We start from the raw sequence: 20,749 nt of genomic DNA, 5'->3' as shown, positions 1-20,749 counted from the left end.
CGGTAGGGCCAAATGCAGAGTTTTTAGAAAGCCAAAATGTCCAGCCCGGCGGGCATCATGACGAGCCTCGAGAACCTGCTTACGAAGGAGAGGCGCGTGCCAGCGCCAATCCCCCCACCGCCAGCGCCATTCTCCAAGCGCGGTTGGGAGTGCACCTTCCTCCGCCCGAGACCGGCATACCCGCCTCCCTCGAGTTCCGTAGGAAAGGAGAGACCGAGGCTGGGAATAGGCGGCGAAGGAGGAAGCGGATAATGTCTGAGATCGGGTGACAGCCAGCCCCAATTGGGAGGAGGAAGAACAGTCTTGTGGAATGTCCGTAAAGGCAGCTCCACCCCCCCCCCCGGGTAGGCGCGAAAGCGCATCAGCCAGCACTTATTGGTTTTTCCGGGGAAAAAAATGGACCGTGAAAGAGAAGCGAGAAAAGAAATGCGGCCCAGCAGAAGTTGCCCGTGACGGACATCTTGAGGGGGGTGGAGAAGGCGGCCAAGTGGTCTTGTGATCCGACCAACCAAACTTGAAAGGGGTGTTTGGCCCCCTCCAGCCAGTGGCATAAGTGGAAGAGATGCTACTTTGATGGCCGCGGTTTTTCTTTATCCCCTACAGTCCAGTTAAGTTTCAGCACCGGAGAATTTCTTTGATAAATAAGCACGCAGGAACCAGCCTATCATCATCTTGCTATTTCTCTGCAACAGGGCTGCCCCAAAGCTTTGTCCGAGGCATCCACGTGAACCACAAACGGGAGATCTGGGTCAGGGTGCTTCCAGGATAGGTTCGAGTAGTAAGGCAGATTTTTAAAAAGCTGAAAGGCTGTCTGACATTCCCTCAACAGACCAGGAAAGGGGGGCCCCGGGCCCAGCGGGATCTTTTACCTTAGTGCGTAAGAGGTCTGTGAGGAGGAGATCCAGTTCAGCGAATTGGGGTATAAATTCACGATGAAAATTAGCAAAACCCTGGAAAGATTGGAGTTCTTTTAAACGAGTAGGGAGCAGGCCATTGGAGGACTGCATCAATTTTAACAGGATCCATTTTTAGGCCCTCGGTGAGAGATCCGATAACCCAGATAGTCAATAGAGGTTTGGTGGAAATAGCATTTGGAAAGTTTGGCAAAGAGGGAGTTGTTGAGCAAGCGTTTCAATACTTCCCGAACCAATGCTTCATGCTCCTCCACTATATGTGAATAAATTAATGCGTCATCTAAGTACACATCTCCTCCCTCGTACAATAAATCAAGAAGAACTTCGTTGATAAGGGCCACCACAAAGCTCCGGGGGCCCCACTTAACCCGAATGGCATTATTAAGTATTCAAACTGTCCAAACTTTGTGTTAAAATGCGGTCAAATGTTCATAGCCTTCAGCAATTCTGACCCTGTAGTAAGCTTCTCTCAAAGTCCAACTTAGTAAAGGTGCGTCCCTTGCTTAATGCGTCTAAAAGATCCTTGATTAATGGCAAAAGGGTATTTATTGGACAGGGAGACTGCGATGAGAGTCCTCATTAATCTGTGCAGAGCAGTAAAGACCCATCTTTCTTTTTTACAAACAATACAGAAGCAGCATGCGTGTGTTTAGTAGCCATTATGAACCAGCGGTGAGGTTGTAATCTAAGAAGGCACGAAGTTCCTTCTCCTCATTAGGATTCAATGCAGTAGATTCTCCCTTTGGGCAGTTGCGCCCCTGGCTGTATCACGATTTTGCAGTCAGTGTCTCTATGGGGTGGCAACTGATACATTCTTGCTCCTGAAGAATACTCTGGCTAAATCTTGGTAAGCCCGATTGGAATGCCCGGTAGAATCCGGAGCTTAATGCGCTGAGTAAAGCCAGGGGGGTGTGTGTGTCAGGAGAAGCCGAGTTTTTCCCCCAATTCATGTGTTCACATAGGGAGGGTCGAGTGAATTCTAAGATCCCTTTCTTTCCAAATGAATTTTGGTTCATGCAACAACAACCATGGCATGCCCAGAACTATGGAGTGTTTGGCCACTGGCGCCAGAATAAAACTGATTTTTCTCCCAATGGTGGTATGAGAGGAGGAGAACCGGTTGCGTTTTGAACTGGGCCGGTCCTTATGCGGCTCCCGAGAGGGCTGCCCGTCCATTTGGGTGAATGGTATGGAGGCTTAGCCAGGGGGATTTGGTCTAGACCCTGGTTCCTCCGCCACCTGGGGCCGCATTAAGCAATGGGGAGCAGCCGAAATCCACAAGGGCTGAGGCTATATCTGAGAGCCAATGCTTAGCGGGGTTGGCCAGAAACGGCTTGGATAGTAATGGGAGCGCTGCCTTCACTCCACCGCGTCTGGAGTCCGAACCCATGTCCATGGGGGCTGAAGAAGGTGAAACAGCTGCTTCCCCCTCCTCCTGGGTCGCCGCCGATAACTGCCTTAAAGGCGAGCCTGTTGGAGTGACCCGGTTCTAGCGTGGTGGCTTCAGCAGATGGGGTCTTGTAGCGGCCGGAGCTGGTTGGCTTCTGTTTTTTCAGGCAATTAGCGGCCAGATGACCTGGTCCTCCGCCAGTAAAGACACAATCCCAGTCGTGACGGCGCTCGGAGAGTGAATGTCGGTAAGGGCGGCTGGAAGCAGCTTAGTGGTCGCAGTGGTGAGGAGGGTGCGTGATGGCGGAGTTTTGGAAGCGTGGGGCGGCCTCCGGCACGCAGCGTACTCCAAGCGAGACGCCACCTGGGATCTAATGTGATCCAATCAGCAATAGTGCGCGAGGATCCGAATTAAAAACACCGTTTTCGCGCCAGTTTACCGTCAACAGCATCCGAGAAGTATTCACATTTCATGCGCTCAGGCCACTCAGGAGAATTCGGGCAGACGCCGCACGAAATTCCGCGGGCAAATTCTGCAAACGAGCGGTTGCCTTGCTGAAGAGTGTTGATGGGGCGGATAGCGTCAGTTTCAGCACCCGGATCTTGGAGGCGAGCCCTTAAGGCTTGGAGAACCGCGGGCACCGTGCGCGTATCTTCATCTTACGGAGTTCAAAAGAGTCACAAACAAGTCGGCTGCTGCCCCATCCAAGACTGAGCCGATGTCCCGGATTTTTTTGGCGCTCAGGCCAGTGCTCATCGTCATGAGTCCCTCCATGTGGGCATCGAGTTGCAAAGATGAAGTAGGGAAGTTTGGAGGCGGTCCCCATCGAAGCTTGAGCCAGGTATTGGAGGTCTGTAATATCCCCTCTCCACGACCCTTGAAACCCGCAGGGGCGGTACGGTTGCGCAGAGTTGAGCAGGTTGAGACGGCGGTTTAGCGCAGGGGGGGGGCCGGAATAGGTCAGAGGTGGAGGCCCATAGCGCTGGTGCCGCTGGCGTTCTGGTGGGATCTGGTCCTTGGAAGGTGGCTGGACCCAGCTGGCCATTAAGCCCCTCTGGGCGCCCGGCTGTACCCAGTGACAGCGTAGACTCCAGCAGGTTGTCCTGTTCTGCTGCTTCTTCAGTTCCCTCTCCAAGGCGGCCAGCTCTCTCTCCTTGCGTGTCCAGCGCATCCCTGAATAGCATGCAAAGCTGCTTTCTCTCGTTCCAATTTGGCCAATTCGTCACCGTTGAACAGCTGCCGTTAGTTCACTTCGCGTCGCGTAAAGGCCTACACAGGCGGCAGCGTTGGCGCTGTAAGTCCAGTTTGGAGTGTTCCAGGACTTTATCATGGACTGATAGGTTCTGCACATGTGTGCCATTACAGCGATCTTTGGCGCGGTCCAGGCCGGAGAGTTGGATTTCTTTGCGCTGCTGTTCCCGATCTCTCTTTGCAGGTTTCCCGCGCGCTCTTGCTGCAGCTGTTCTCGTTCCTCTTCCCATAGCTGGCGTTCCACGGGCCCATGCTTCTTGGGCATCTACGCGGTCGGCCCACTTCCTCATCCCAGCTCTCTTTTCGATGGGAGAGGGAATAGATCCGGCTGGGAGTGCAGGCTTTCTCCCGGACTCCTCTTCATCTGAACGCATGGGGCGATGCATTGCCCACCCGGTGGCACCACGGGGAGGCATCTCAGGTGCAGCCGCTGGTCGGGGATCTGGGGGGTCCGATCAGAAGGCGATACGGCAGGATACCTCAATCCTAATCCCTGGTTTAGTCCCAGTTTCACCCGGTGGTCTTCGGGCCGGGCCCCAGTGCTATGCCGCGGTGGATCTTTAGGAGCATCACCAAAATCTGAGAGTCCAGGAATGGATTCAATGGACTCCTGTGTTGCCGCATGAAAGGTGGTCAGAATAGTCTCCTCCGTGACGGAGTTGCATCTGAGGTTTGTAATCCATGCGAAAGCGGGTAGATACCCGATCTGGCGCTCGATCCATGGGCGGCGCCCCAAGCGACTCATGTAAGTCCCCATAGTGCGTCTTCTCGTCCCTGCGTTCCAACGGAGTAAGGGAAGACTTCGTGCGCTGATCTGAGGGCGGGAAAGAGTCACCAGCGAGACCAGCTCCCCCGCCGGTTCCTCTAAATCCAGAAGGGAGAGCTTCCGGAGCCCTCTTTAGGGGCTACGGGAGCCTTCCACAGGAACATTCAACCTCTCCATGCCGAGACACCAGAGGTCCACTGCACTAAGACAATAGATGAGCGATGGATTCCTGCCACAATGTAAGGAATTCCATAGAAGCAGAAATAAAAGGCTTTTTGGGTGTAAAAGACCGTTTATTCAGACATCCTAGAAAGCTCACGTACACGCAGTGGCAGGAATAAGATCTCCCGCCAGAAGCACAGGTTATAACTCTGTCCATCCCATCCCCCCTCAGGATTCCCGTAGGAGCGGAGGTCTCATCTCCCTCGCAGAGATAAGGTCTCCGCCCGGAGAAAGATTGCCCATCGCCCGGGCTGTGGAGATGTAGTCAAGGCCAGGCGGCCGTCCGGCTCATCAACACCATTGAATCCTTTACACCGCCCATCCCGGCTCGTTTTGACGGGACTGCATCGAAACTTCCCTACTTCATCCTACAACTCGATGCCCATATGCAAGAGTATGATGACCTATATCGTTCTGAACGTGAAAAAGTCCGAGACATTGGATCAGTGCTGGATGGCATAGCTGCTGAATGGTTGCGTTACTCTCTACGAAGTGCAGGCTGATGACACTTTCGCACAGTGGGGGGAGTTCCTCCAGGCGTTACGATCGCCCGTTCCAGGATCCTGATGCAGAAAACATTTGCCATACGTACAGTAAAAAACCATCAAGCAAGGTAACCGTTCTTTAAGCTGAATATGCCCGGGAGATTTAGTGCAGCGGCCAGTAAACTTCCTCCAGACTGGCCGGAGCGCGCCGAAATGTGAGTAATTGCACCGAAGGCATGGACATCAAACTTCTGCAGCGGTTATCCTCATCCGGATTCCAGCGGACAGTAGTTGAATGGATCGAACTGGGATCACAAGTAAGCTGCTCGTCTTGCGCGCGCCAGCATAGATGGCCGTCCAGCGCCCAAAACCAGCCGCAACACCAGCACCAGAGTATTACTGTAAAGTCAGCTCCTGCGGTCGCAACTGAAACCGCGTCGGGCATTAAATTAGCCGCGGCAGTTGGGATTGTGCCTTTACTGTAGGGGCCCTGGCCGCACAGACTTAACTGCCCCAAAGAAGCAAAAACCTCAACCTCCGACTACTGCGTACCGTGGTGACCAAGCCTCCGCGGAAATCCAGGTCCGCCGCCTCAGGGTAGATCTAAAGCTACTATCGGGGAAGATTTCGAGGACGTAGAAGTAGCGCTCTGCCTGTCAGCAGCACCTGAAGATGATAACCCTACTCCGGATCGCGGTGAGGTGAAGGCAGTGCTCCCATTACCATTTTGACTCTGGCTAGCCAACCCAGAATAAACATGCAGCGTGTTCTGGCCTCCGCGCTTGTGGACTCGAACTGCTCCCACTGTCTCATGAGACCACAGAGTGGCTGGCGAACTTTCGGTTTAGATCGAGTCCCCTTGGTGAAACCCATTCCCTTCACCCAAATGGATGGTAGCCCTCTAGGTGGCGAAGGTCGGCCACGTTTAAGAAACCCAGCCAGTATTTCTTCGTTGTGCCGACCATTGGGAAAAAATAAGTTTCATCCTTGCTCCTGTTGCTAAACGCTCTATTGTGTTAGGCATGCCTTGGTTGCTCCTACATGAACCAACCATCGCGTATGGAAAGAGCGGATCCTCCAATTCACCCGGATCACTCCCTGTGGGGATCACATGAGCGGGGGGGAAGTATCTCCCACTGAGAGCGAGCTCGCCAGGTCCCAAAGCTTTAAATGTATTGTCTGCCTCTAGTCCTACTTGAAATCCGGCGAAGCGTGTCCGAGACTTGTCCAGAGTGTTTCAAGAACAGGAGTCACGACCAATTGCCCCCCCATGGGGATACTGACTGTAAAATTTTTTACTGCAACCCGGAGCTCAGTTACCCAAAGGTAGAATCTATCGCATGAGTCCCACCGAAGAAGAAGGAGACTCAGCGCTTTCTTAGATAAAAACCTGGCTCATTGGATTTATCACGAAGAGCCACAAAGAAACCATACCCATGCAGCCCCTGTTCTGTTTGTTAAAAAGAAGGATGGTTCGTTAAGACTTTGTACTGATTATGTCAGCGGATTGAATGCTGTGTCTGTATCCAACAAATATCCTTTGCCCTTGAGTAAAGACCTCTTGGATGCTTTGGGCAAAGTAGGATCTTTACTAAATTGGACTTAAGAGAGGCTTATTACAGAGTCCATTGTGCGGGAAGGCTATGAACACTTTCGACAGCTTTTAATACAAAGTTTGGACAATCTGAATATTTAGTAATGCCATTAGGATTAGCTGGAGCCCAAGGGGCTTTCATAGCTCTTATCAGCGAAGTTTTACAAGATCTGTTATACAAAGGGGTAATTAGGTATATTTAGATGATGTTTTAATTTATTCACAAAACATTGAGGAGCATGAGAAACTAGATGCGAGAGAGTCTTACAACGCCTACTAGATAACTCCCTCATTTGTTAAGTTGGTCAAAATGTTGTTTCCATCGCATCCATAGATTGTCACGGAATTCATGGGATCACTCATAAGGGTTTGGAAATGGACCCAGCGAAAATAGCCGCCCGTGGTTGAATGGCCTGCCCCCCACCAACAGGAAGGAACTACAATCCTTTCTAGGCTTTGCCAATTTCTATCGTGACTTTATTCCCCGATTTGCTGAGATCACCTTGCAGCTCACGGATCTCTTATACGTACCAAAAGGCAAAGACTTGCAGGCTTCTAAACAAGGAGCTCCCCTCCTCTGGTCTCAGGAATGCCAGTCAGCATTCCAGCAGCTAAAAACAGCTTTTACCACAGAACCAATTTTAAGTCACCCAAACCCAGATCTTCCCTTCATTGTGCATGTGGATGCTTAGGATAAAAGCTAAGCGCTGCCCTCTTACACAGAAAAATAAAAGATAACAAATTGGTGCCGTGTGCTTACTTGTCCAAAAAGTTTTCTGGGGCTGAACTGAACTGGACTGTGGGGGATAAGGAGACCGCGGCTATCAAAGCTGCTTTGAGTGTTTAGGCGCCATTGGCTAGAAGAAGCCAAGCACCCTTTCCAAGTTTGGTCGGATCACAAGAATCTAGCTGCCCTGTCTACACCGCTCCAAATGTCTGCCAAACAATTACGTTGGGCCGATTTCTTCTCCAGGGTTCTCTTTCACAGTCCATTTCTTTCCTGGTAAGAGCAACAAACTGGCTGATCTCGCTGTCTCGCCTCCCCGGGGAGGGGGGGAACGCCATTCGCTACGAAGACATCCCACACACCGTTCTTACTCCCTCCCAGCTGGGATTAGCTTTGTCACCCGATCACAAACAACAGCGGCTCCTCCCCCTCCGGCCATCCCACAACATCGTCTCCCCCTTCCTCCAGAGATTCAAGGAGGCGGGGCTCCCTTGTGAAACTCGGCCCGGACGGAGATTCCTGGCTTCGTTTGGAGGGTGGTGTTTGGAAACTTGAGGGAGGGTGTTGAATGCGATCCCTCCTCCTCTCCGGAGGCAGGTTCTTGAAGTATGTCATGATGCCCGTCAGGCTGGGCATTTCGGATTTTTGAAAGCGTTGCATCTGGCCATGGAAACGGTTCTGGTGGCGCTCCATGCGCCAAAGACATTGAAAGCATTATATCAAAGGGTGTCCCGTCTGTGCAGAAGCCAAGTAGATACTGGGAAAGCCGCATGGGTTATTAAAAAGCCCCTCCCCGTTGCATCTCGACCCTGGCAGGTCATTTCCGTAGATTTTATAACTGATTTGCGAGGAAAGCCACGGGAACACGGTTTTATGGGTGGTAGTGGATCTTTTTTTCTAAACAAGCGCATTTTATTCCTTGCACCACCATCCCGTGCGGCACCTAAATTGGCCCGGTTGTTTATCCAACATGTCTGTAAATACCTACACTCCTCCCCCGATAAGGGTGGTGTCAGAGCCAGCGGTCCCCAATTCGTGTCTAAGTTTTGGAAGGCGTTCCTGGAGCTGTTGGGGACCACCCCGGCGGTCGCCGCCCCCTACTGCGTTCAAAGTGGCGGCCAATCAGAGCGGACCGAGCAGAGCGGATTAGAACAGTATTCACGTTGTTACACTAACTATCATCCAGGACAATTGGTGCGATTTACTCCCTTTTGCAGAGTATAAAATTATAACAATGCCATTCACAGCAGCACGCAAAAGACCCCGTTCGAGATTGTTTCTGGTCGGTCCTTCCCACCGTTTGCCCCAGCTGCCTGCAGAATTACTGCAGCCGCCCGGGTCGAACAATAGATTTCTTAAGCTGGCCGAGGGTTGGAAAGCGGTGCAGTCTACCTTACAGCAGGCCCAAGAATCACAAAAGGTTCAGCCCGGACAAGCGTCGCTCAGACTTCCCGCTGCTTGGTTGGGGCCTGGGTCTACTTGTCCACTAAAAACCTTAGAGAGCGTGCACAAATATTCAAAACTTGGCAAGAAATTTTGTGGGCCCTTTTGGGATTACAAAGGTGATCAATGATATTTACTGCTTTCGTTTAAGTTTGCCTAGCTTCGGTTAAGTAACATTTCACCCTGTCTTCCATTCCAGCTTACTCAAGGAGGCTCCCGTTTCAGATGCCTGGCACGACCCTCCGGAGCCACCCCCGCCAGTTATAATTGATGGCCACAAGCACTATGAAATAGATGCTATTCTGGACTCCCGTTTCTCCTGCAATCGTCTACAATATCTAGTTTCATGGGTTGGCTATCCCTCTGGCCATAATCAATGGGTGTATACAGAAAATATTGATGCCCCCTCCCTCATTTCTGCTTTCCACAAAGCCTTTCCTAATAAACCGGGGGGGGGGGGGCTTTCTTAGTGTAAGGATGGCAATTCTGCCTGGTTCTCTCCCAGCCAGCTGGCCTTGACGGAATGCCTCCAGCGAGGCGGCAGACCCAGGTTTGGCTTAACAACAACCTTAGCAGGTGGGCGGCTTATCTTGCTGTCCAGGATGAGCATTCCGTTCTCATAGAAGGATGGGCCCGGATGGCCCAGGGAGGAGGGAGGACTTCGAATGCGTTATAACCTGTAGTTTGGGCGGGAGGTCTCATTCCTGTCATATCGTGTGTGTGTGCTTTCTAAGATGTCTGAATAAACGGACTTATATTCAAAAGCCTTTTATTTCTGCTCTTTGGAATTCCTTACACTATGTTTAAATATTTGAAGGGATCCATGTTGAAGAGGTAGCAAGCTTGTTTTCTGCTGCCTCAGAGACAAGGACACGGAGTCATGGGTTCAAGGTGAAGGAAAAGAGATTCTACCTAAACATTAGGAAGAACTTTCTGACTGTCAGGGCTGTTCGACAGTGGGATTCTCTGCCTTGGAGAGTGGTGGAGTCTCCTTCTTTGGAGGTTTTTAAACAGAGGCTGGATTATTATATATCAGGAGTGCTTTGATTGTGTGTCCCTGCATGGCAGGGGGCTGGAGTGGTCTCTTCCAGTTCTATGATTTTATGAGTTCCAGTGTGCCTAATGCAAAATTTTGGCTTTAGAAGGGACAGTCAGAAGGAATTCTGTCAGGGAGTTCAAGTAGACATTTACTAAAAAATTAAACTTCCAGCTTCCATCATGTCCAGCTGAGAGTTGAGTTATGGCCTTAAGCTGAAATCCTGAGTATATTTACCTTAGACTCCAAGGCACTTACTCTTGAATAAGTATGCTAAGGGAGGGCATATATAACGTAGTTGCACTTATCTGTAACTGCTGTTCATCTGTCAGGACCATGCCTGTCAGTGCCTTCATGTCTTGCTGTGTGTGAATTGTAAAAGTTTCCCTGTTTCCCTCTTCCTGGCAATCTCCTGACGTCAGCCCACCTTCAAAGAGGTGTGAAAGGTTCCCAGGTCCTTTGAAGCTCTGTAGTGTAATTGTAGTAGAAACTGTAGTAGACATTTGGTGTGGGGCATAACGGGGTGTGTGTGTGTTAAAGGATATAGATCCTGGATCTGAGTTCTTTAGCTCAGATCCTGCTTTACATTGTTACTCTTTGTATCACCTGGAATAAACTGCTTTTGGACTTTTCTATAGTCTCTGTTATTTCCACGTTTGAGAGTCTGACATTAAGCAGGATCTCCCAGTTTGACCCTTTTCGGATCCATGGCGAGGAACGGATGGAGCGACGAAGCGGAAGCGCCTCGCTAGCGAACCCTGATGAGGAAGCGGGGCAGGTTAAGACAAGGGCTGAAGACACCCCACGACCCAGACTTAGGAGACGAGGAGAAGGATGCCCTTGTCCCCGACTGACACGGTCCTCACTTCGGTGCCGCGCGAAACGCCAACTGTGAGGCGAGCATGGGATCGCTCTACTCTTGGGCCCCCTCTCGGCAGCCGTGCCAAGGCGGCTGGGCGGCGTGAATCCACTTGGCTCACGCAAGCCATGGACCAGGACATTTACTTGAAGTGGGACCCGGCAGCGCAAAGAGAGTGGTCGCGGGTCCAGGTCCAAGCAGGGGCGTGGGGCCCTGAGCGAGGCGCGGTTGTCTGGCGGCAAGAACGAGATGAGATTCGGCAGGAGATACACTTCGAATGGCGCAACATGGAACATCTTGGCCTGCACCAAGGAAGCAGAGCGGGATCACCAGGATCTGCTGCAGCTGCCGCCGCCGCCACCTCCGGAGGGGGGGCAGCCTGTGCCCACGCCCCTCAATGATGTACCGCCTGGGCAGCCCGGGCTGCCAGGCCCACCCAGGCCACAGCTGCCGCAGCCCCTATGGCTGCGGCGGCGTTTGAAGGCCAGTTTCGACGGGATGACGGAGACGCTACCCTATTCCTCATGCAAGTCGAGATGCATATGGAGAAGTACGGTGATGACTATGAGGACGAGGTCGAGCAAGTACATGAGGTGGGGGCCCTCCTGGGTGAGGCAGCAGCTTGCTGGTACGTGGGACTTTACAGGCACCCGAACTGCGCTCCTTCCCCCGCTTCATGTTGGCACTGCGGCGGCAGATCGAGGACCGGTTTGAGGAGGAGAAGGCCCATGCCCAGTTGTGGCAGATCTGGCAAGGGTCCCGATCTGTGAGTGAGTATGTCTCAGAGTTCCACCAGCTAGCCAGGGTGGTCCAGGACTGGCTGGAGCAGGTGAAGATTCACTTCTTCCAAGAGGGGCTTCACCCAGAGGTGGCACAGTAGGCCATGGTGACTGCGGAGCCGACCTCCCTGGCGGGGTGGTACACACGGGCTGGCGAGGCAGAGGTCCGTCTGCATAGAGTGCAGCTACTGAAACAGTGGGGCAACTCCCGCCGGCATCCCCCGTCCCCCATCGAGGGGCACTTCTCCAGCTTGCGGTGGCAAGGAGGCAGGGGAATCTCTTTATGCCTGGCAGTGGCAGCTGGGACTTTGCCTGAGTTACGGCGGAGAGGAGCACATGGCGGCCATGTGCCCTAGCAAGAAACCTGAACCTCCAGTAGTCCCCGCCAGTGGCACAGCGAAGGCCGGGGCGGCTAAGGGTCCAGGGGAAAGGTCCCCATTTAAGAAGGGTTCGGGACTACAAGTGGAGCCGTGCGAGGCAAGTCTGGCCTCCGAGGAGGCGGGTGGCCCCAAGACCAGCAAGGAGTCGGCGGGAAATGACAGCAACCTGGCCTGAAGCGCGTCCGAGGCCAGGTTCCTTCTAAGGGAGCGAAACTGAGGGTGAGTGGAACCAAAGGCCCGTTCCTTCTTCCCGTGACTGTGTCTAATTAGACTTGTGGGACTAGTGTGCAGACGCAGGCACTTGTTTACTGGGGTGCTGTAAAGGATTCAATGGTGTTGATGGTGAAGTAACCTTGAGTGCATTCCACAGCCCGGGCGATGGGCCAGCTTCTTCGGCGGAGACCTTATCTCTGCGCGGGAGATGAGGACTCCGTTCCCATGGGAAGCAGGAAGGGGGGATGGGGTGAATGGTGTTATAACCTGTGCTTCTGGCGGGAAGTGTCATTCCTGCCACTACGTGTATGTGAGCTTTCTAAGATGTCTTAATAAACGGACTTTTACACCCCAAAAGCCTTTTATTTCTGCTTCTATGGAATTCCTTACATTGTGGCAGGAATCCTAATACATCCATATTCCTAGTGCAGTGGACCTCTGGTGTCTTGACATGGAGAGGTTGAATGTTACTGCGGAAGGTGCGGTAGCCCCCAAAGAGGGCTCCGACCTTTCCCTTCTGGATCTAGAGGCACCGGCAGGAGAACGGGCCTCGCTGGTGGCTCTTTCTCGTCCTCGTATCAGCACGAGTCTTCCTTTACTCCGTTGGAACGAGGGACGTGACGACGACCATGGGGACTTCCATGAGCCGTTTGGGGCGCTGTCTATGGATCGAGCGCCTGTGGATCGGATCTCTACCCGCTTTCGTGTGGATTACAAACTTCAGATGCAACCTGTCATGGAGGAGACGGGCCTGACCACCTTTCATGCGGCAACCCAGGAATCCATTGAACGGTTCCTGGACTCGTATTTTGGTGATGCTCCCAAGGAACTGCCGTGGCACAGCACTGGGGCCCGTCCAAAGGACACCGGGACTAAACCTGGAATTGGGAGGGGTATCCGTACCGCTTCCCAATCGGACCCCCCTGATCCCGGGCCAGCGACCGCACCTGAGGTGCCTCGGGGAGCCACCGGTGGCTACGGCGGCTACGGTGTCTCCGATGTCTCGCTTCCAGATGACGAAGAGTCCGAAGAAAGCCTGCACTCCCAGCCGGATCTGTTCCCTCTCCCATCGAAGGAGACCTGGGATGAGGAAGTAGGGCGACTGCGAGATGCCCAAGAAGCATGGACCCGTGAACATCAGCTATGGGAGGAGGAACGGGCACAGTTGCAGCAAGAGCGCGAAAACCTGCAGAGGGACCGGGAACGGCAACGCAAAGAAGTCCAGCTCGAGTTGGACCGTGCCAAAGATGCGCTCCAACGACAATATGCCCAGAATCTGTCAGTCCATGATAAAGTCCTGGAACACTCCAGACTGGATTTACAACGGCAACGCGAAAGCGTTCAGGCCCTGCGCACGCAAAGTGAGCTCACTGAAGCCCTTAAACGGGACGAACTGGCTAAATTGGAACGAGAGAAAGCTGCTTTGCATGCGCACCAAGATGCATTGACCCGCAAGGAGAGGGAGCTGGCTGCGTTGGAGAGGGAGCTAAGAAGGCAGCAGACCAGGAACCCCCAGGTTGGAGTCTATGCTGTTACTGATCACGCCGGTGCCAGGGGGGCCACGTATCTGGGTCCTGCCACCCAAACGCCAGCGGCACCACCAGCGCCCCCGATTCCGGCCCCCCCCCGTACAACAGCTGCCTGCCCAACCTGCCCAACCCGCGCAACCACCACCCCAGCAGGCGCCAAGAGCCGTTGAACGGGGCTACTATCGGCCCCCGATACCAGCCCGTTTTGATGGGACCGCTTCCAAACTTCCCTACTTCATTTTGCAACTCAATGCCCACTTGGAAGACTATGATGATCTATACCGGTCTGAGCGCGAAAAAATACGGGACATCGGCTCAGTCCTGGATGGGGCAGCAGCCGACTGGTTCGTGACTCTTTTGGATTTGCAGGATGAAGACTCTCGCACGGTGCCCGCATTCCTCCAAGCCTTAAGAGCGCGCTTCCAAGATCCAGGCGCCGAGAATGAAGCTATCCGCACCATCAAAACTATCCAGCAAGGCAACCGCCCGTTTGCAGAATTTGCCCGTGAATTTTGTGCGGCGGCTGCTCGACTTCCTCCTGAGTGGCCTGAACGCATGAAATGCGAATACTTCTCAGATGCTGTGGACGGCAAGCTGCGTGAAATGGTGTTTTTAATTCGGGTTCCTCGTACCATTGCAGATTGGATCCAGTTGGGGTCCCAAGTGGCGTCTCGTTTGGAATATGCTCGTGCCGGAGGCCGCCCACGCCCAAAACCCACTACTGTGTCCACCAAGTCAAGCCCAGCCGCCCCTACCGAAACCACCTCTGAACGCCGTCGCCGACTGGGATTGTGTCTTTACTGCGGAGGGCCAGGTCATCTAGCCGCCAACTGTCCCAAGAAACAAAAACCAACCGCTCCAGCTCCGCGCACCCCATCTGCCAAGCCACCACGCAGGTCAGGGCCGCCGCCGACGGGTTCGTCTAAAGCGGTCATCGAAGGCGACCCAGAGGAGGGGGAAGCAGCTGTTTGCCTTTCTTCAGCCCCCATGGACATGGGCCCGACTCCTGACGCGGTGAGTGAAGGCAGCGCTCCCATTACTGTCCAAGCATTTCTGGCCAACCCCGCTAAACACACTCGCATCATAGCCTCGGCCCTTGTGGATTCTGGCTGCTCCCACTGCTTAATGCGGCCCCAGGTGGCAGAGGAGCTAGGTCTGGACCAAATTCCCCTGGCTAAGCCCATACCATTCACCCAAATGGACGGCAGCCCCCTTGGGAACGAAGGACCGGCCCAGTACAAAACACAGCCGGTTCTCCTCCGTTGCGCCGACCATTGGGAGAAAATTAGTTTTATTTTGGCACCAGTGGCCAAACACTCCATAGTTTTGGGCATGCCTTGGTTACTGTTACATGAACCAAAGTTCATTTGGAAAGAACGGATCTTAGAATTCACTGACCCTCCCTGCGGTGAACACATGAATTGGGGGGAAAACCCAACTTCTCCTGACACACCCCCCTCCCTGGCTTCTTCAGCGATTGCTCCCGATCTTATTGGCATCCCACCCGCATATCATGATCTAGCCAGAGTTTTTCAGGAGCAAGAATGCGATCAGTTGCCACCCCACAGAGACACTGACTGCAAAATTGTTATACAACCAGGGGCGCAACTACCCAAAGGTAGAATCTACCGCATGAGTCCCAATGAGGAGAAGGAACTCCGTGCCTTCTTGGACAAGAACCTTGCTCGCGGGTTCATACAGCGGGCTACCAAACACACACACGCTGCTCCCGTTTTGTTTGTAAAAAAGAAAGATGGGTCTTTACGGCTTTGCACAGATTATCGAGGTCTCAATGCGGTCTCCCTGTCCAATAAATATCCTTTGCCTTTGATCAAGGACCTTTTAGATGCACTCGGCAAAGGGCGCATTTTTACTAAATTGGACTTGAGAGAAGCTTACTACAGAGTCCGAATTGCTGAAGGCTATGAACACTTGACTGCGTTTAACACAAAGTTTGGACAGTTTGAATACTTAATAATGCCATTCGGGTTAAGTGGGGCCCCCGGGGCTTTTATGGCCCTTATCAACGAAGTTCTTCATGATTTATTGTACAAGGGAGTTGTGGTATACTTAGATGACGTTTTAATTTACTCACAAACCATGGAAGAGCATGAGACATTGGTTCGGGAGGTATTGAAACGCTTGCTCGACAACTCTCTCTTTGCCAAACTCTCCAAATGCTGTTTTCACCAGACCTCCATTGACTATTTGGGTTACCGGATCTCGCCCGAGGGCTTGAAAATGGATCCTGCTAAAATTGACGCAGTCCTCCAATGGCCTGCCCCCACCAACCGCAAAGAACTCCAATCTTTTCTTGGTTTTGCTAATTTCTATCGTGACTTTATACCCCAATTCGCTGAACTGACTCTCCCTCTCACAGACCTCTTACGCACTAAGGGTAAAGATCCACTGTCCGCCAAGCCCGGGGCCCCCCTTTCCTGGTCTGAGGAGTGTCAAACAGCCTTTCAGCTCTTAAAGTCTGCTTTTACCACCGAACCTATCCTAAAGCACCCTGACCCAGATCTCCCGTTTGTGGTTCACGTGGATGCCTCGGACAAAGCACTTGGGGCAGCCCTGTTGCAGAAAAATAAAGATGGTAGGCTGGTTCCGTGTGCTTATTTGTCTAAGAAATTCTCTGGTGCTGAACTCAACTGGACTGTGGGAGATAAAGAGACTGCGGCCATCAAAGTGGCACTCTCCACTTGGCGCCACTGGCTGGAGGGGGCCAAACACCCCTTTCAGGTTTGGTCGGATCATAAAAACTTGGCAGCTCTTTCCACCCCCCTCAAGATGTCTGCAAAACAACTTCGTTGGGCCGATTTCTTTTCTCGTTTCTCTTTTACAGTCCATTTTTTCCCTGGGAAAACCAATAAACTGGCTGACGCGCTCTCGCGCCTACCCGGGGAGGGGGGTGGAGCTGCCTTACGAGACATTCCACGCACTGTTCTTTCCCCCTCCCAGTTGGGGTTGGCTGTCACCCGATCTCAAACGTTCGCTCCTCCTCCACCCCCCATTCCTAGTCTCGTCTCTCCTTTCCTGCGGGAACTCGAAGAGGCGGGGCTGCACGAGCCTCCAGCGGAAGAAAGTGACTCCCAATTGCGTTTGGAGAATGGAGTTTGGCGGAGGGGGGACTGTTGGTACGTGCCTCCCCCCCTCCGCAAGCAGGTTCTTGAAGCTTGCCACGATGCCCGTTCGGCTGGACATTTTGGCTTTTTAAAAACTCTACATTTAGCCCGCCGGCAGTTCTGGTGGCGCGCAATGCGCAAAGACATTGAAGCATACATTAAGGGCTGCTCAGTTTGTGCAGAAGCCAAAACCATCCCGGGAAAGCCCCATGGGCTGTTACAACCTCTCCCGGTGGCCTCCCGCCCTTGGGAAGTCATCTCCATGGATTTTATTACAGATTTGCCCGAAAGTCATGGCAACACGGTGTTATGGGTGGTGGTAGACTTATTTTCTAAACAAGCCCATTTTATTCCATGTGCTTCCATCCCCTCCGCTCCTAAATTGGCACGGCTGTTCATTCAACATATTTACCGTCTCCATTCCGCCCCCATTAAGGTGGTCTCCGACCGCGGCCCCCAATTCATCTCAAAGTTCTGGAAAGCGTTTTTGGGGTTGTTGGGGGCCGCCCCGGCCGTCGCCGCCCCCTACCACGTTCAAAGTGACGGCGAGACGGAGAGAACGAACAGAACCCTAGAGCAGTATTTACGTTGTTACACCAACTACCACCAAGACAATTGGTGCGAGCTTATTCCGTTTGCAGAGTACGCCTACAACAATGCAGTTCATAGTAGTACAAAGAAAACCCCCTTTGAAATTGTGTCTGGTCGCTCCTTCCCGCCGTTGCCACAACTACCCGCGGCAGCTTTGGACCCCCCAGAGTTTCAACAGTGGATTTCATCCCTAGCCGAGGGATGGAAAACGGTCCAGACCGCCTTACAACAAGCGAAGGACTCCCAAAAGCTGCAAGCGGATAAACACCGCTCGGATTTTCCTCTGCGTGTGGGCTCTTGGGTGTATTTATCTACAAAAAATCTCAGAGACGTGCATAAATATTCCAAACTTGGCAAAAGATTTGTGGGACCTTTTCAGATTACTAAAGTAATTAATGATGTCACTGCCCGCTTAGATTTGCCTAACTCTCTTAGTAACATTCATCCTGTCTTCCATTCCAGCTTGCTCAAGGAGGCTCCCGCTTCCGATGCCTGGCACGACCCGCCGGAGAGGCCCCCACCGACTATTATTGATGGTCACAAGCACTACGAAATTGACGCTATTCTGGACTCTCGCTTTAATCGCAAACGCTTGCAATATTTAGTCTCTTGGGTGGGATATTCCTCTGGGTATAATCAATGGGTTTATTCCGAAAATATTGAAGCCCCCACCCTTATTTCTGCTTTCCACCGCGCCTTTCCGCATAAACCTGGGGGGGAGGGGTCTTCTTTAAGGGAGGCAGAGTGTAAAGGATTCAATGGTGTTGATGGTGAAGTAACCTTGAGTGCATTCCACAGCCCGGGCGATGGGCCAGCTTCTTCGGCGGAGACCTTATCTCTGCGCGGGAGATGAGGACTCCGTTCCCATGGGAAGCAGGAAGGGGGGATGGGGTGAATGGTGTTATAACCTGTGCTTCTGGCGGGAAGTGTCATTCCTGCCACTACGTGTATGTGAGCTTTCTAAGATGTCTTAATAAACGGACTTTTACACCCCAAAAGCCTTTTATTTCTGCTTCTATGGAATTCCTTACAGGTGCACCCGCTGCCTAATGCAGCCGTCCCTAGTAGCCCAGTTGGGGCTGCAACGGGTCCCCCTGCGCTGCCCCATCCTGTTCGAGCAGATGGACGGGGGTACATTGGGGGGCGCACCGGCCACACATCGGACGGAGCCAGTCCTGCTCCAATGCAGGGGGCACTGGGAGGAGCGGCAGTTCATCATTGCTGAGGTGGCCAAATATTCTCTGGTGCTGGGAGTGCCTTGGCTACGGGACCACAACCCCAATATCTAAATAAATTACATAGTCATGTTTTAGCACTTGATGTTCCACAGTTTTCAGCCAAATCAATGAGACTGGACCATGCTTAACTTGGGACCGAAACATGCTTGCCCATGCTCCAAATATGTGTGTGTAGGCCCACACATACCTACACCACACACAAGTCCAATATTAGAGGCTAAACAAGTTTGACAAAAAGTATTCACAATTAAATTTTGTTGCTCAAATCTGCATTAAATCCCCCATTTGTTTATTTTGCTTTTTCTCATCAAGCTATTTCATAGATGCTGTTGTTTTAGCAGATTTAGGAAAAACAAAATGCATATAAATAATTTGATAAGATGTTATGGCCTTAAAATTCACCAACAAGACAGAGCCCTTCAGGGGTGGGTGGTATAGTAAATCCAAATATGTATAGATAAATAAACAAATAAATAAATGTTGTACAACAGAACAATTAAAATTGGAAAATAACAATCTGTTCAAAAGTCAGGCAGTTGAATATGAATTCTGAAATTCTGCTGTGAGTTTTCACTAGTGAGAAATTATTTAAAATGCTCCTCTAAAGCAACAATTCTCTGACCTAGATAACCCAGGCTAGCCTGATTTCATCAGATCTTGGAGGCTAAGAAGAGTTGGCCCTGGTTGGCCTTGGATGGGAGACCACCAAAGAAGCCCAGGGTTGTGATGCAGAGACAGGCAGTGGCAAACCTGCTCTGAAAATCTCTTGCCTTAAAAAACCCTATGGGTGTCAGGGTCACGACCCTCACTTAAGCCCCTGTTGCATGTTAAGTTTCTGTTTCCTAGTTCTCCCCATTCCCGCCACTGGGAAGGACCGCCCACTCCTACCTGTATATATACTGGAACTGAGGGCAAGAACCCTCAGTTCCAGCACCCTGTATCTTAGGGCAACACATATCAATAAAGTTCGTTCCTTTGTTTCAAAGTCGACTTTGTCTGAGTGTGTCCAGCCTTACAATGGGGTTGTAATAAGTGGGTTGCAAGAGTGGCACTTTCCACCATTAAAGCAGCAGTGGCATATGACAACATTACACTGCATGTCAAAATCCCAACCAACCTTTGCTCCACACCGCTTTTTACCTCTTTGCAGTTGCACTGGGGCTTGGGGCTTGGGTTTTAGGAGGAACTGGCACTGTCTATCCCTGGGGAGCTGATCCAAGAGGGAAGTTTCGTTTTCATCCGACAGCTGCATGCCATTGTTCGTTCCCTGGAACTGGTCTAGAGAGTCTTGGAGGCCGCCAAAAATAATGCTGAAGGGATGCTCATGACCTGTTTCCACGACACACAAGAGGGACATTCAACAAATAACCTTCATTCAGAAAGTCCTTGAATATGCAAACTGTATTGAAATTATGACCAGCCTTGGTGTATAAATATTTATAATTGGATGGACATGGGACACGGCAGGGTCAGAGAGCAGAGTTAAGGCACAATTGCTACCTTCCAGAATACGTGTCTTTCTGTTCAGGCCTAATCTACCCAATGGCAGCTCATGCCCCGATACTAGGCCCGGCCTTTCTATCCTGGACCACCCTGGTTTTCCCCATGCAGTTGTGTTCTAGCTCAGTTGCTCAGAAGGTCAGGGGTGGCTGGAGAAAATGTATTTTCAGCATGTTTCAAATGAGATTTTCTGGTTATCACAGTAAAAAAAACAGCTCTATCATGCTTGCAAGGCAGGGATCAACTATGGACTTTAAAAGAACAATACCCTATAATATGCTGGCAGAGGGCATGTTGATTCATACTGTATTTTATTGATTTTACTGTTTGTGACTGGACTTCTATTGCCTCGTATTGGCTTCTGATTTTATTGTTATTTACTGCACTTTCAACTGCCTTGGGTCTTTTATTTGAAAAGTGCTATATAAATTAATTAACTACATGTAACTAGCCAGTCCCCCTTAAGAGAGTCTGAGATGGCAGATCACTAGCTTGCGTTGTTCGCAACTGGAACACGTGGAAAATGCCTCATTCTCTTGCCCAGGACTCCTGCCTTTCTCCCAGGGGTGGGATTCAAATACTTTAACAACTGGTTGTTTACAAGCACCATTTTAACAACCGGTTTTGCCAAAGTGGTGCGAACCTGCAGAATCCCACCGCTGCTTTCTCCCCTCCTTTTGATTTTCCTGCTTTCCTTTAAGGCACAA

The 20,749-nt window shown here is 51.7% G+C and overlaps 1 protein-coding gene across 5 annotated transcripts in view; it reads right to left on the bottom strand.

Moving 5' to 3' along the window:
- Positions 1 to 20,749, bottom strand: part of LOC125425325 (rho GTPase-activating protein 20-like) — a 118,063-nt gene that overhangs the window by 27,779 nt on the left and 69,535 nt on the right. For all 5 annotated transcript variants that reach the window (XM_048482936.1, XM_048482937.1, XM_048482934.1 and 2 more), the window contains one exon: positions 19,683 to 19,871. In XM_048482936.1, coding sequence (XP_048338893.1) covers positions 19,683 to 19,871 — 189 coding nt within the window. The remainder of the gene's footprint in view (positions 1 to 19,682; positions 19,872 to 20,749) is intronic.

The sequence above is a fragment of the Sphaerodactylus townsendi genome, unplaced genomic scaffold (genome assembly GCF_021028975.2).
Source record: "Sphaerodactylus townsendi isolate TG3544 unplaced genomic scaffold, MPM_Stown_v2.3 scaffold_28, whole genome shotgun sequence".
Classification (NCBI taxonomy): Eukaryota; Metazoa; Chordata; class Lepidosauria; order Squamata; family Sphaerodactylidae; genus Sphaerodactylus; species Sphaerodactylus townsendi.
The sequence above is the reverse complement of the archived record's forward strand: the minus strand, read 5'-3'. Positions and strand labels throughout refer to the sequence as shown.